The 15,745-nt window shown below is 38.1% G+C and overlaps 1 protein-coding gene across 3 annotated transcripts in view; it reads left to right on the top strand.

The window, feature by feature from the left end:
- Positions 1-15,745, top strand: part of Aatf (apoptosis antagonizing transcription factor) — a 101,726-nt gene that overhangs the window by 27,513 nt on the left and 58,468 nt on the right. For all 3 annotated transcript variants that reach the window (XM_013013454.1, XM_013013453.1, XM_013013455.1), the window contains exon 5: positions 14,601-14,715. In XM_013013454.1, the coding sequence (XP_012868908.1) occupies positions 14,601-14,715 (115 nt within the window). The remainder of the gene's footprint in view (positions 1-14,600; positions 14,716-15,745) is intronic.

Below are 15,745 nucleotides of genomic sequence, written 5' to 3'. Positions count from 1 at the left end.
TTTTTTTTTTTTGCTAGTCTGGTTCTGGGCACTGTCCCTCAGCTCTTCAGCTCAAGGCTAGTGCTCTACCACTTGAGCCACAGCACCACTTCTGTCTTTTTCTGCTTAGGTGGTGCTGAGGAATCAAACCCAGGGCCTCATGAATGCAAGGCAAGCACTCGACCACTGAGCCACCTTCCCAGTCCCTCATACTGTTTTTATAAACAAAAGTTTTATAGGTAAACAAAGCTCTTTTGATAGTTTTAAAGATTCCTATGTCTTTGAGGTAGTATAATATGTGCTACATACATGTCAATCATGGTGAGGGTTGAGTAGGTGGGCAGAGACAAATGTGACTCAAGGAATCAAAGCCATTTGGTCATTCATAGTAAGACTTATGAAATATAAGAACATGAGAAATCAAATAGGACATTTGAGAATTATCAGTTTACTCTATCTTGGTATTTGCATTGCCTAAGTATAATTGTAAATGCCATATATTCTGCAAGTCACAAAAATAGCTCCTGTTTGTTCATTTTCCTCTACTATATCCACACACTGTGTTAAGTGTGTATGAGCCTCATTTCACTTCTCACAGTAGCCTGTGAAACAGACACTGAGAACTGAGTTATAAAAATGAGAGAATCAAATTTAGTGAGATAATATGTTTGGAATCAAGTTTAGTGAGGTGACATGTTTGGAATTGAGTTTAGTGAGGTAACATGTTTAACAGCCATTAGCTGAACGGGTCTGCTCCATTTCTAAGCCTTTGCTCTTGGCTGCATTGTCCAGTCTTTGTTCATATAGTTGTTAACTAAAGGTTCCCTCCTATCCTTTTCAAAGAAAGTATGAAGGAATATACATAAGAAAAAAATGCCAGTGCTTAAAGAAAATGAAGGCAGGAAAAATATCCTACCATTGTAGGCCAGTTTTAAAATAGATGTATCTTTCAGTTTTTCTAAAATGATGTTTCTGACATCGGTGTTTTCAGTAAAGGCTAGAAATGCCCTCAGGGAGTCTATCCTAATAGCAGGTTAGATTTTTTATTTTGATGACAAAATAATGTGTAAATAGATGAGTTTACTTATATATTCATTGTATAAGATTTAGAAAAAGGAATTTTAAAAATCACACAAAATTAAGAAATAATCTTTGAATTCTAGCAGTTAAGAGCTATGTACTTTAAAGCTGAATGTGATGATGCATACTTATAATCCCAGAGTTGGAAGACTGAGGCCAGCATGAGCCTTTTTGAAACCCATCTCCAAATAGAAAAAAAAGTTAAATACTTTCAGTATTTTGTTATATTGTGTTTTTCTTTTCCAGTTTTTTTCTTTGTGAATGTGAAGTGAAAACCAAAATAAGAACATATTCTATGCTGTTTTGTAGTCTGATTTTTTTCCCCTGCTAACAACATGAATATCTTTCCATGTTATTAAATTTTGTTCTACAGTTATTATAGTAATAGGGCTTGAACTCAGGATCTGGGTGCTGTCCTGAGCTTCTTTTGCTTAAGGCTAGCACCCTACACTTGAGTTACAATTCTACTTCTGGCTTTTTGTGGTAAATTGGATATAAGAGTCTTATGGACTTTCCTGTCTGAGCTAGCTTTGACTGTGATCCTCAGATCCTCCTGAGTAGCTAGGATTACAGGTATGAGCTACCAGTGGCTGGCTTCTCTAGTGTTATTTTTATTTTATATTTTATTTTGCCAGTCCTGGGGTTTTGAACTCAGAGCCGGGACATTGTCCCTGAGCTTCTTTTGCTCAAGGCTAGCACTCTACCACTTGAGCCACAGTGCCATTTCCGGGTTTTTCTGTTTATGTGGTACTGCGGAATTGAACCCAAGGCTTCATGCATGCTAGGCAAGCATTCTATCACTAAGCCACATTCCCAGCCCCATCCAGTGTTATTTTTAATAACAGCATACGCTTTTTTTCATATGGGTAGTTGAATTCTTTGTTGTTGAAAAAATATTTTTGGATTTTCATATTTATAAGTAATTCAATATTGTTATTACTAAATTTTACTTAAATCTATGATTATTGCAGAAAATACATTTCTAGATGTAGATTAGCATCTTTTTCAAGAATATATGTAGTGTTGGGGCTGGGAAGGTGGCTCAGTGGTAGAGTGCTTGCCTTGCATGCATGAGGCCCTGGGTTTGATTCTTCAGCACCATATAAAAAAAGCTGGAAGTGGTTCTGTGGCTCAAGTGGTAGAATGTTAGCCTTGAGCTGAAGAGCCCAGGCCCAGAGTTCAGGCCCATGACTGACCAAAAAAAAAAAAGAATATATGTAGTATTAAGGCTTTTTTTTAAATTGTGAAAATGCCGTATAGAGGGGCAAGATAATGAGTATATCTCTTTCTTTCTTTCTTTCTTTTTTTGTCGGCCTTGGGGCTTGAACTCTGGGCCTGGGCGCTGTCCCTCAGCTCTTCAGCTCAAGGTGAGCGCTCTACCACTTGAGCTACAGCACCACTTCCGGTTTTCTGGTGGTTTAGTGGAGATAGGAGTCTCATGGTCTCTCCTGCCCGGGCTGGCTTTGAACCTCGATCCTCAGATCTCAGCCTCCTGAGTAGCTAGGATTACAGGCGTGAGCCACCAGCGCCTGGCTTCTTTCTTTTTTTTTTTTTTTTGGTTGTTCATGGGGCTTGAACTCTGGACCTGGGCTCTGTCCCTGCGCTCTTCAGCTCAAGGCGAGTGCTCTACCTCTTGAGCCACAGCGCCACTTCCGGTTTTCTAGTGGTTTATTGGAGATCAGAGTCTCACTGACTTTTCTGCCTGGGCTGGCTTTGAACTGTGATCCTCAGATCTCAGCTTCCTGAGTAGCTAGGATTATAGTTGTGAGCCACCGGCGTCCGGCAAGTACATTTCTTTTTTTTTTTTTTGTCGGTCGTGGGGCTTGAACTCTGGGCCTTGGCGTTGTCCCTTAGCTCTTCAGCTCAAGGCGAGCCCTCTACCACTTGAGCTACAGTGCCACTTCCGGTTTTCTGGTGGTTTGTTGGAGATAGGAGTCTCACGGTCTCTCCTGCCCTGGCTGGCTTTGAACCGCGATCCTCAGATCTCAGCCTCCTGAGATCTCAGCCTCCTGAGTAGCTAGGATTACAGGCGTGAGCCACCAGTGCCCTTATCAAGCATTGTTGTCTCCTCTTTATTTCCCCTTCCCATCCCCCCATGTTAAGGCTTTTGATCTAGATGACCAAATTACTCTTCAGAAAAGTTATCAGTTTGTATCTAACCTTTAGATAAACAAAGTTCCCTTATCCTTGTCTACACTAGATATTTATAATTTTGTTTCATCTTTGTCACTTTGATAGGTGGAAAATGATGTCTGTTTTAATTTACGTTTTCCAATATTTAATGAGAGTATTTCCCCTTACATTTATTTGGTCTTTGTTATTTCTTATGTGAATCCAATAGGGAAAACTTTAAGCTAGCTCTAGGGAAATGGTCTTTTATTATCTAATGAGTCTCATGGTTTTTTTTTTGTTTCTTTTTGTTTTAGTTGTTAGAGATCTGGGTCTCACTTTATATCCAGGCTGTCTTTCAACTCACTTATGTAGCCAATAATCCTCATAATGTTCATATACTCATGGGCAGCACTATGCCTGGTTCCTAATTGTGTTTTTTTTGTGTGTGTGTGTGGTTTTTTTTTTTTTTTTTGTTGGCCTCAACTCTGGGCCTGGGCACTGTTCCTCAGCTCTTCAGTGCTCTACCACTTGAGCTACTGCGCCACTTCTGGTTTTCTGAGTGGTTTATTGAAGATAAGAGTCACACAGACTTTCCTGCCAGCCCGAGCTGGCTTTGAACCACAGTCCTCAGATCTCTGCCTCCTTAGTAGCTAGGATTACAGGCATGAGCCACTGGCACCTGGCTGGTAATTGTTAGTCTTAATAGCTTTAAAAAAATTCATGGTAAGCCTGGCGCTGGTGGCTCACGCCTGTAATCCTAGCTACTCAGGAGGCTGAGATCTGAGGATCGCTGTTCAAAGCCAGCCCGGGTAGGAGAGACCGTGAGACTCCGATCTTCAATAAATCACCAGAAAACCGGAAGTGGCACTGTAGCTCAAGTGGTAGAGTGCTCGGAGGGACAGCTCCCAGGCCCAGAGTTCAAGCCCCACGGCCGACCAAAAAAAAAAAAAAATCATGGTAAAACTTGTTTGTTATAAAAATATTATTTTTGTTCAAACAGAATTGAGTACTCTCTCTACCCCAAACAATACTGGAATATGTAATGTGGATTACATTGTTGTTAATATTGTTCTCCAGACATTATTTTAATAAGCTTGTTCTTGTATGTCCTTCCATACATTTTGTGTCAATGTGAACTTTATTAAAATTGTAAATGATCATGTTTTTACCTTCACATTTCATTACATATAAATCTGGCTTTTTTTTTTTTTTTTGGTTCTGAGGTTTGAAGTTAAGACTTGAAGTTAAGCTTGGTAGGCAGGCACTATACCAGTTGAGCCATGCTCCCAGCTCTAGTTTTTATCTTTTTATTTTAAAAAATATTCCAAATAACAATCAAGGTATAATTTACCCTGTATTTCAGTATATGGGTTTTTTTTTGGTCGTGGGGCTTGAACTCTGGGCCTAGGTGCTGTCTCTCAACTCTTCAGCTCAAGGCTAGCTTTCTACCACTTGAGCCACAGTGCCACTTCTGGCTTTTTCTGCTAATGTTGTGCTAAGGAATCGAACCCAGGGCTTCATGAATGCAAGGCAGGCACTCTACCACTGAGCCACCTTCCCAGCCCCAATATATGTTTTTTTTTAAATCATTTTTTATAGTATCATCTCACTTAACCCAATTAATATTCCAGTTTCTTTCTAATGCATTCATTCTATATTCAGATTACTTATTCATCCCCAAAACATTTTTTATGGCTTGATTTATTCAAACCAAATTCCATTTGAACTTACCTTTTCAGTAGCTGCACACAAAGTTTTCTGACTAAAATTAATTTAAGCAGTCTTCTGTAAATTGTCACCTAAAATGTTTACAGTTTTTGCCATTATAAGTAATGCTAAAAATACTATTTTGTACTCATCTCTTTGCTTTGAATCTGTTTCCTTATGATTAATTTCCAGAAGTAGGAGGAGACGTGCATATGTACAACTTTGATGTTTTGCCTGACAGCTTCCTAGATAATGTTGCGCTAATTAAACTCTTTATCAGTTGTGAATGGAGAATTCTCCTTTCCTCACAATCTTGCCAGAATCAAATATTTCCATAAAAATATTGCATTATGTTATATAAATATATGTTTTTGCTGTGCTGGAGATGGAATCCAAGGCCAGCACATTCTCAGCAAGTACTTTGCCACTGGGCTGCATCCCAGGGTAAGGAAATCGGTTATAGAAAACTTGACATGAAATGTCATTTATCTTACAATGTTTTAGCTTTTAATGTAGTTTTAAGTTTTTTTTTTTAATAGTGAGTTGAAGCATGTCATCTTACGTGTTTTGCTATTTAATTTTGGAGACTTGAACCCATTGCTTAACATTATTTTATTTTATTTTTGCTGAATTTGGGTTTCAAACTCAAGGCCTGGGCAGTCCCTGAGCTTTTTAGCTCAAGGCTAGATGCTGTACCACTTGAGCTCCACTTCTGCTTCTGACTTCTTTTTTGTCCCTTACGGGGCTTGAGCTTAGGGCCTGAGCACAGTCCCTGAGCTGCTTTGTGCTCAAGGCTAGCACTCTGCAACTTGGGCCACAGCTTCAATTCCAGTTTTCTGGGGGTAGTTTGTTAAGATAAATAGTCTCATGAAATTTCCTGCTCAGCTGGCTTTGACCCATCATTCTCAGCCACCTGAACAGCTAGGATTCCAGGCATGAGCCATTGGCACCTGGCCTTTAACATTATCTTGTCCTACAGGACTTGCTTGCCTATCACATAATTGGTGCGTCCTTTAGTTTTTGTACTTATTTTTCAACTGTGGGAATCAGATTTGGCTATACCATTTTAACAGAGTTCCACTAGTGTTTTTTTTTTTCATATGGTAGAACTTTGGTCATTTTTAGCAATTGAAAGTTTTATTACACTTTGTTCCCCAGGTAGCTTTGATATATAACTCAGAAAGATAAATTGATGTAGAAAATGAAAACTAATTTTTTTTAAAGCTTGTAAGTAATGCTTCATTTTCTTCATCTCTAAAATGGTCATATAATAGAACATCCTTCAGAGAATTGCTGTGAGGATTTAAATGAGTTATAAAGTGCTTAATCTGGCACTTAGTAGGTCCTTACTGAGTGTTAACTGTTAATCTTAAAGGTATAGTACAGGGGCTGGGATATTGTTGGCTCAGTGGTAGAGTGCTTGCCTTGCATGCATGAGGCCCTAGGTTTGATTTCCTTAGCACCAAATAAGCAGAAAGAACTGGAAGTGGCCCTGTGGCTCAAGTGGTAGGGTGGTAGCTTTGAGCTGAAGAGCTGAGGGACAGTGTCCAGGCCCAGAATTCAGCCCCCATAACCAACAACAAAAAAAAAAGATATAGTACAGAACTATTTTTTTGTTTGAAATCAGGACTTGAACTCAGTACCTGATGCTTTTGTTCATTGGCTGATCCATACCTTCGCTCCTTATAGCACAGAATTTTATAAAAAATTTTGTGAAGGTCTTTGACCACAATAATTGTTTCCATTTTCTTGAAAGATTATATAAGACTTGAAATGCACATATAAAAAATATATAATGCTGGGCACTAGTGGCTCCTGCTTGTAATTCTAGCCACTCAGGAGGCTAAGATTTGAGGATCATGGTTCAAAGCCAGCTGGGCAGGAAATCCTATGAGACTTTTTGTCTCTGACAAACTACCCTCAAAAAATTGGAATTGAAGCTGTGGCCCAAGTGGTAGAATGCTAGCCTTGAGCAAAAGAAGCTCAGGGACAGCGCCCAGGCCCTGAATTCAAGCCCAGGAACCAAAACAACTTATCACCACCACCACTCCTCCCCTCCCCCCCCCGCCCCTGCCACACACACACCAGACAAATAAATATATACCAGGGCTGGGAAGGTGGCTCAGTGGTAGAATGCTTGCCTTGCATGCATGAGGCCCTGGGTTTGATTCCTCAGCACCACATAAGCAGAAAAAGCCGGAAGTGGCACTGAGGCTCAACTGGTAGAGTGCTAGCCTTGAGCTGAATTGCTGAGGGACAGTGCCCAGGCTCAGAGTTTGGATCCAGCCCCCCCCCCCCCGCAAAAAAAAATTATATACCATACTTGTAATCCAAGCTACTCGTGAGGCTAAAATTTGAGGATTACGGGGTGAAGTCAGTTCAGCAGAAAAGTCCCAGTGACTCTTACTTCTAATTAACCAGCAAAATGTCAGACTAGAGGCATGGTCTAAGGGGTAGAGTTCCAGCAAAAATGCCAAGCAATAGCACAAAGACTTGAGTTCAACCCTGGTACCAAGACACACAAAAAAGACTATGCCAAGAAAGATATCAGGATGTTACTCTTAAATATAAATGTGTGTGTGTGTGTGTGTGTGTAAAATACAGAATTACTTACTAGCATCAAGGTACCATGGTGAATAGTTTACTGTCATTGCTCACAAGGAAGTGTATAAGTCTGTTATAATAAAAAATGTCAACTTTGGCAACTCTGTATCTATTAACAAAAGGTTGAGAATACATAGTTGATTTAAAGTTAGAATATAAGTAGGTTGGGCTGTGTCACCATTTAGATTTGGAAATGATAAGGTGATCAGACATTCTGTCATATGACTTCAACATCAATTCTGTTAGGAAAACATTTCTAGCATACCTGTTTTGGCCAATGTGATATATTAGATGTTGGAGTGCCAGCATGAGGTGAGTCTCTGCCCTGAAGCAGCTTAAACCTAGTGAGATCAAATGCAGAGTACAATGTACTATGATCCCAAAAGAAGAGTGGTTTATTCCACATGAAATTCTGATTTTTCAGCCAAGAATTTTCTGAATCCCCATTTTCACCAAACTTATTTCTCAACCCATATTATTTAGAGAATTTGGGCATTTGGTTAGGGTCAGGTTTACCTTGGGAGTTTTATAATATGAAAGAATCACAGTATTTTAAATGAAACATGAGAGGGTTATTTGGATTTTGGTTCTAATTTTATTTTTAATAAATTTCCTTACTTTGCAGCTTACTTTAAATTTTAATAAAAATTTAAATTATGAAAGTAATACATGCTTATAAAATATTCAGACGGTTAAAAGTATATCAAATACAAATGAAAGTGTCCCTACTCTCTGGATAACTGCTGGTGGACAGTTTAAATCATTACTTGTAAATAAACTTGGATTTTAAGTACCTTGCATTCTGAGCTCTTCCTATTTAAAGGGAGAAAATAAATTTCTCCTTTTAGGAAAAGTACTCAGGAGCAGTAGAGGTTGTCTAGCATCTGTGAAGTAGACGCTAACTATAGTGGATTTCTGAATGTACATTGATCAGCTGGATTGCTGTGTCCTATAGGGCTTTTTAAGGATTTATTGACACACTTCATCAAGGTATTTGAGAGAGTATTCAGGGAAACCGAAGAAATTCTGCAGTTCTTTCTCTACCTTATAAATTCATGCCTGGTCAGAAATTACAGCATGAGTGGGATGTCCCTCCACAGAACTCAAATGCCCAGTATTTATCATGTTACTTAGTGTGGCAGTAATGTAAAAATATTAGGATTTTTTTTTGCTTGTTTTTTTCTGTGAGGGACTCTCCCAACATATATTTTATCATATGTCTTTTCAATTCTCCCTTGTTTTAACTTTCACTTATTCCCTCAATTCCCTACACCATTTTCTTAAAAGAAAAAGTTTTGTCCACCGAGTCCTTTTTCTTATTTTATTTAATGTTTCTTGGGTTGAATAGTTCTTACAAAACACTTTGCATTCAGAATTAGCTTATTAAGACTTTTTCTCAATAGACCCCTCAGATTCACATCTTCTACTGTGGTGCTCTCTAAGGTATGAAAACACAAGTTTGATTGTGGCTTAACCTTCATGATTTTAGACTGTAAGTCCCCATACTCTGGCTTGAAAAGTTACCTTGTGGTTATTTTTGTACCACTAGGAAATGCTACTTTTGGTTCACAGAGTTAGTGGACGCTTTGGGTCAGAACTCCTTACACTATTCTTAAAAGCACAAGCTTCACGATACCATACCCAGTTATCTAAATCTATATATGTGTATGTGTACAATCTATATATGCACATATTTATATTAATAGATAGCAATTCTAGTTGGGCCTATATTGGAAATGGTGTGGTTATTGAGGGATTTGTAACCTGCCATCCTTTTTCTTACTGAACACACCATTCTGGTTGGGGAATACAGAACAAGCCCAAACAGTAATACTGACAGAATTCGGAATTATGATACAGTGGAGCTTTCACGTAATTCTTTGTTGAAGAAGTTAGGGCCTAAATGTTAAGGCTTATTGTTATTCTGAGTTGATAATCTCTGCCTTGCTTTAATAATTTTTCCTCATGCCTGGGTAGCCCGAGAGTTGCACAATAATCACTCACACAGCTTTGTAATCAATGCCCAAAGTAATAGGATTCCTCTGGCCACCGGCAATTAATAAATTTGTGTCTTTTTTAAAACACTAGCAAGTCGGGCCTGAAATACGACTGACTGGCTCTCCTCATTTGCATATTTATTGCAGTGGAAAAATTCTTACCAGATGATTGATGCTGAGCCTGCCTCTTGAATTCCAAGCAGCACATTATTATGAAATGAAAAATGCCGGCCATACAGTTGATTAAAGTTGAAGACAGTGGAATCGGTGTTTTTTAAGATTGTGGGAGAATTAAAGGCATATTTTAATAGATGTTGACAAGAAGTGAACTAACAAAAGCAAAGCAAAGGATTTGCTTGAAAAGATTTAATCAAACGTCTTTCTTGGGGGATTAATTGCTGGGGATGACTAGTGCAAGTGGCAGGCTTGTGTGGATTTGAATGAAAAGTATTGTTCTCAGGCCAATATATTGTGTGTCATTTTGACCTATAGTTTAGCTCTAGTTCTGGAGTTACTTTTGAAGGAGAAAAAAATGCTCTCTTGTAATCTGTAAATTCCAGCTCAATGTATTTATCTGAGGTAATAGGAATATGGGAGTTGATGTGTACGTGCACATAAATAATTGTATGTTTGCATATTCATTTAAATATAACTATGTAGACATTTAACAACAGATAAGGTAAACTTTATTTTACCTTACACATTCACTCTTCTAATTTCTTCTCCATCTCATTGCTTGAAATGTACTCATTGGTTTATAATCTAATTAATAAACTGTATGCCATGTCCAAACAGATTCTTAACCTATAATTTGTTTGTGTTGGATAGCCTGGATAAATCAGGGGAAAAATAGAGCTGTTAGGTGAAAATGGTTTTTAGATTGGTGACATTTTACATATAGAATGCTTGTATATGGGTAGCATGTAAATGAATAAGATTCTATTATGAAAATGATTACAATGATAGATCAGTATTAGCAAAGCTTAGAGCATTTTCAGCATGTACGAAGTGGTGACTTTTTGATAGAATATAATATGCTTCCTGCTTAAGAAATTTACAAAATGTCTTAATAATATAATTTTTTACATTTTTTGTGAGATCAATGGGCAAACGATTGTATACATTTTATAGATAATTGAGACTCAGAGTTTAATTTGGTTCACATATATGACTCAGCTAGTTAGTAGTGATAGTACTTAGGGCTTCTGACCCTTAGTAAATACTCTTTCCCTTTATTCTTTGCTCAGAATTACTACTAAAGCTGGTGATCACATGCTTATGTTACATCTTGGTAAAGTGATGAGGCATATGTTCTTCATAATCTCCTTTTAAAGGAAAGGCCTTTCCAAACGGACCATGTAGGGCAAAACAAACATAGATATTTTTGAGTCTCCAGTTGTTGGCCATGTGCCAACAGGAAGGGTGAAGAAAGCATATTATTAACTTATCTCTCTTGTAATAATTGGGAGAAAAATTAGAGGTAAAAACTGTTGATTTCAAAATCTTTTTATTATCCATAGGGTTCAACAAACAGAAGTTAGTCCGATATAAATAATAGTATATCAATAATAAAGAAGACTTTGTTCTGGCCAGGATGAAATCACTGTTGAATTTGAACCTTCTGAGGTCTTTTCTTACTTTAGTGAGAGGTGTCTTTGAGAAGGCCACCTACCTCAATAAGGAGTATTCCATTGTTTCTAGGTTTTGCACACCATCTAAGCATATATGTGGCTCTTTGTTACAAAGAAATGAGATTTGAGTTGTCTTGTAAATTTCTTTCTTTCTTTCTTTCTTTCTTTTTGTCCTTGTGGGGCTTGAACACAAATTTCTTGACAGGAAGTTGTTCATGTGTTGGGCCACTGGTGACTTCTTTAATTTTTTTAATTTAATTTTTTTTTTTTTTTTGGTGGTGGTGTTTAGAAGCACAGAATTGCAGATTTTATCTTTGGTAGATCTCTTGTCACTTTGATGCATGGTGGTACTATTCCTGAATAGAACTTTAATACTTCAGGACTATGTTTTGAGTGGGTAAAGGGATATATAAAACAAGAGCATGTGAGAGTATTCACAGAAAGGCACACTTTGATTTACTGCTATTGGCTCTCTGCTTTCTTGTTGGATTGATATGCTATCTAATATGTGCAATGGATTTTTTAAAAACCAACTTGAATAAAATAAAAAAGACTTTCGTAGGTATTTGAAAGTGGTCTTAAAGTTGTGATTTTTTTGGATCTTTTCATTTATTTATTATGTTATATATTAAGAGTTCAATTATGGCTTACAGCTATAAATATTATAGGCTGCTTTCCAGCTTCTTTCCTGTGTTGTGTAGTTCTTGATTTTATGTTGATTATAAACACATGTTATCTAGAAGAAATAAGAGATGGGCCCTTTGCTCTTTCGTTGGAAGTTTTTTTACTATGGTAAAAAACATATAATAGCCGTGTACCTGTGGCTCATGCCTGTAATCCTAGCTATTCAGGATGCTGAGATCTGAGGATCACTGTTTGAAGCCAGCCCCAGAAGAAAAGTCCCTTTAGAGAGATTATCTCCAATTAACCACTCAAAAACTGGAAGTGCTGCTGTGGCCCAAATGGTAGAGCTCTAGTCTTAAGCACAAAGAGGCTCAGGGACAGTACCCAGGCACTGAGTTCAAGCTCTACAACCAGGGAGGAGGGGGCCAGGAGAGGAAGAACATATAACAGAGAATTTACTGTTTTTACCATTTTAAGTGTACAGTTTTGTAGTGATAAGAATAATATGGTGAAGCCGGGTGCTAGCGGCTCATGTCTGTAATCCTAGCTGCTCAGGAGGCTGATATCTGAGGCCAGCCCAGGCAGAAAAAGTCGGTGAGACTCTTCTCTCCAATAAGCCACTCAGAAAAACAGAAGTGGAGTTGTGGCTCAAGTGGTAGAGTGCTAGTCTTGAGCTGAAGAGCTAAGGGACAGTGCCCAGGCCCAGAGTTCAAAATCCTGACCGACAAAAAACAAAACAAAACAAAAGAATAATATAGTGAAGTATATGTGGTGGTACATGCCTTTAATCCCAGCACTGGAGAGCCTAAGGCAGGAGGATCTAGAGTTTATAGCAAGCCTGGGTTCTGCATAGCAAGACAAATGTTAAAAAATGAAAGGAAATGATTGAATTATGGCCAGATATTAGCAATGATATGAATGGATCAATAACCAGTTGGATAAAAGTACCCAAATACCAGTGATGTATGAAAACACATGAAAGGAAGAAGAGAAATTCTGATAAGAGAGAAGTAGAGAAATTCAGCTAAGGGAGAAATATTAGGCAGGAAGAAAATTGTTTCTGAATGGTAAAAAATTTTTTTTCTTTTTTTTTTGCCAGTACTGGGTCTTACAATGTAGCTCTCGTGTGACTTTCTCAAAGCTGTTCTACCACTTGAGCAACACCTATAGCCTGGTAATTTTGCTGATAAATTGGAGTTGGAGCCTCCTGAACTTTTCTCTTGTGGTTGGCTTCACACTTATGTCTGCTGAGTAGCTAGTATTACAGGTGTGAACCACCAGTGCCCAGGAGACATGGTAGATATAATAGAATATCCATGAGAAGAGATTCATCACAGTTGCTGGAAATGTGGAAGTTTGATTGTAGAAGAGGAATGTCAGTGTTTCAACACATAAATGGTGATTGCTGTCTATTATTCTTTAGTAGGATCATTCTGATAGGGTAAGAGTTCTCAGGGGACCAGATTTTTTTTTTTTTGTCGGTCGTGGGGCTTGAACTCTGGGCGTGGGCGCTGTCCCTCAGCTCTTCAGCTCAAGGCGAGCACTCTACCACTTGAGCTACAGTGCCACTTCCGGTTTTCTGGTGGTTTGTTGGAGATAGGAGTCTCACAGTCTCTCCTGCCCAGGCTGGCTTTGAACCGCGATCCTCAGATCTCAGCCTCCTGAGTAGCTAGGATTACAGGCGTGAGCCACCAGCGCCGGGCTAGGGGACCAGCTTTTATTCTAAAAGTTCTTAGCCATAGACTGTCTGCCTAATCCTAATCAGCTGTATCACAAATGTATCTATACTATTGGCTATAAGAATCTGGTGAAAACATAGTCTAAGTGTACAATTTTTTTTTGTTTTTGTGCAGGATCATGCTATTGTTGTAGCTCAAGCTAACCTCAAATTTTGGAACCTCTGCCTGCGTCAGGCTCCTGAGTGCTGTCCATGTACCTTTTTTTTTTTAAATATTCAGTTCTGCAAAATAGAATATCATTAACTTGGGCTCTCCTGTGTGAAGAACTTTCCATAAGGATATGTGTTAGAGGTTGAGGGGGAAATACAGCTCAAACCAGAGGCAATGAGATATGGGTGAGAGGAATGTTGGTGATAGCTCAGAATTGAGTTCTGTTCTTTTGGAGGAAGAGAAATTACCTAAGGAATTGGTTGCTAGAGGGACACAATCTAAGAGATCAGTGGATAAAATTGGAGGAATGAATATGCCTAAGAAACTGAATACCAAAGGGACAGTTGATTTTATTTTTAAATTAAAACCCTTTTTCTTTTCTTTTCTCTTCTTTTTTTCCTAGTTCCAGTACTTGAACTCAGGGCTGTGCTCTTTCTTGGATAGCTTGCTCACAGCTGCCACATTGGCCACACCTCCAGTATAGCATTTTTGCTGGTTAGTTGGGGATTGAGTTGTGTGGACTTTTTTCTGCTTGTGTTGGCTTCAAACTGTGGTCCTCAGATCTAAGCCTTCTGAATAGCTAAGATTATAACAGGTGTGAGCACTGATGCCTAGCGCAAAGGGACAGTTTATTGGTGATGATGACAGGCTAGGAAAGAGTTTGTCAAACTTAATAAATTTAAGCACTGACAATTTAAGTCTTAATATTTATAGATACCTTTCTAAGCACTTTATACATGCTGTCTTGCCTGTTCTCATACAGCCCAATGAGATAGACCCTGTTATAAAAAACTGGGAGGTTTTTTTTTTTTTGTTTTTTTTTTTTAAAGTTTCAGAGATCTCCAATTGTACCCTACATTTCCACCTATACTCCCCCTAGGTAGAATTTCATGGGAGACATTGGGTACAGACATCTTCCACCTTGGAGAATGGTAGATGATCCATCATCTATTCTCTATGCTTTATTTCCTTTCCAGGTCACAAGGCACTGAAAGCATTGTTGAGGTCATTGGTAGATCTTCAGGAAGAATTGCTTTTCCAGTACCCAGATACTAGATATCTAGTAGATGGGATGAAGTCTAAAGCAGAAAGGTAAGAAGGAAATGGAACTATGGAATAGCTTAAAAAAAAAAATCTGAGCTGGGTGCTGGTGGCTCATGCTTGTAATCCTAGCTACTCAGGAGGCTATGATCTGAGGATTGTGGTTCTAAAGACAGTCTGAGCAAAAAAGTCCATGAGACTTATCTCCAATTAACTGCCAGAAAAATTGGAAGCTGTGGCTCAAAGTTAAAGAGTACTAGCCTTGAGCAAAAAGCTCAGGACAGTACCCATGACCAACTAAAAAATAGATACTGCTTTTTAAGATTTTTAGTTGTATTCTCTTTATGGGTTTAGGCAACATTCATGCCTTCTGTTTAGCTCTATTAAAGTTGGTAAGTTAAAAAAACACATTTTGATTATTAATAATTACTGTTAATAAAGATTTTTTGTCTCATATTATGGAATCAACTGGTCACAATCATCTCCTTTAATAAGAATAGCTGTTTGAAGGGTGAAAAGATTTTGGAGTTATTTTGAAGGGTGGAAAGATTTCAGAAAACAGCAGCAAAATAATCCATTTTCTTTTCTGGATTTATCACGTTTGATGAAGGGTTTCTCCACTTTGTTTGAACTTGCTGTAGGCTTGATATAGTACATGCTTGCTTTTTTCCCTTGGGCCTGTTCTTTAAGTATACTTAAAGTGTTTTCCTATTGAACTAATTGGAGACACAAGAAAGGAAACTCATACTTACTGAATACCAACTATGTTGGAGTTAGTAATCCAATGAGTGCACTTGGTTATGTAATTGGAGGTTGTGTTACATTTTCTTGGCCTTTTCATTGCATATACAGTTGTCCCTCTGTACACTTACAGGAGAATGGTTCCAGGACCCTGCACAGACAGCAGATCCTCTCAAGACCTTCAAATGACACAATTTGCATATAACCTGCACACATCTTTTCTTGTACTTTAAATTATCTGAGATTATTTCTACTCCCTAGGACAACACAAATGAAATCTAAAGAATTGTTATACTGTATTTTTTGTGAATTATAACAAGAAAAAATGGTTTGTACATGT

This window comes from Dipodomys ordii, unplaced genomic scaffold (genome assembly GCF_000151885.1).
Source record: "Dipodomys ordii isolate 6190 unplaced genomic scaffold, Dord_2.0 Scaffold19, whole genome shotgun sequence".
Classification (NCBI taxonomy): Eukaryota; Metazoa; Chordata; class Mammalia; order Rodentia; family Heteromyidae; genus Dipodomys; species Dipodomys ordii.
Note: the sequence above shows the minus strand (reverse complement) of the source record. Positions and strands in the feature narration are given on the sequence as shown.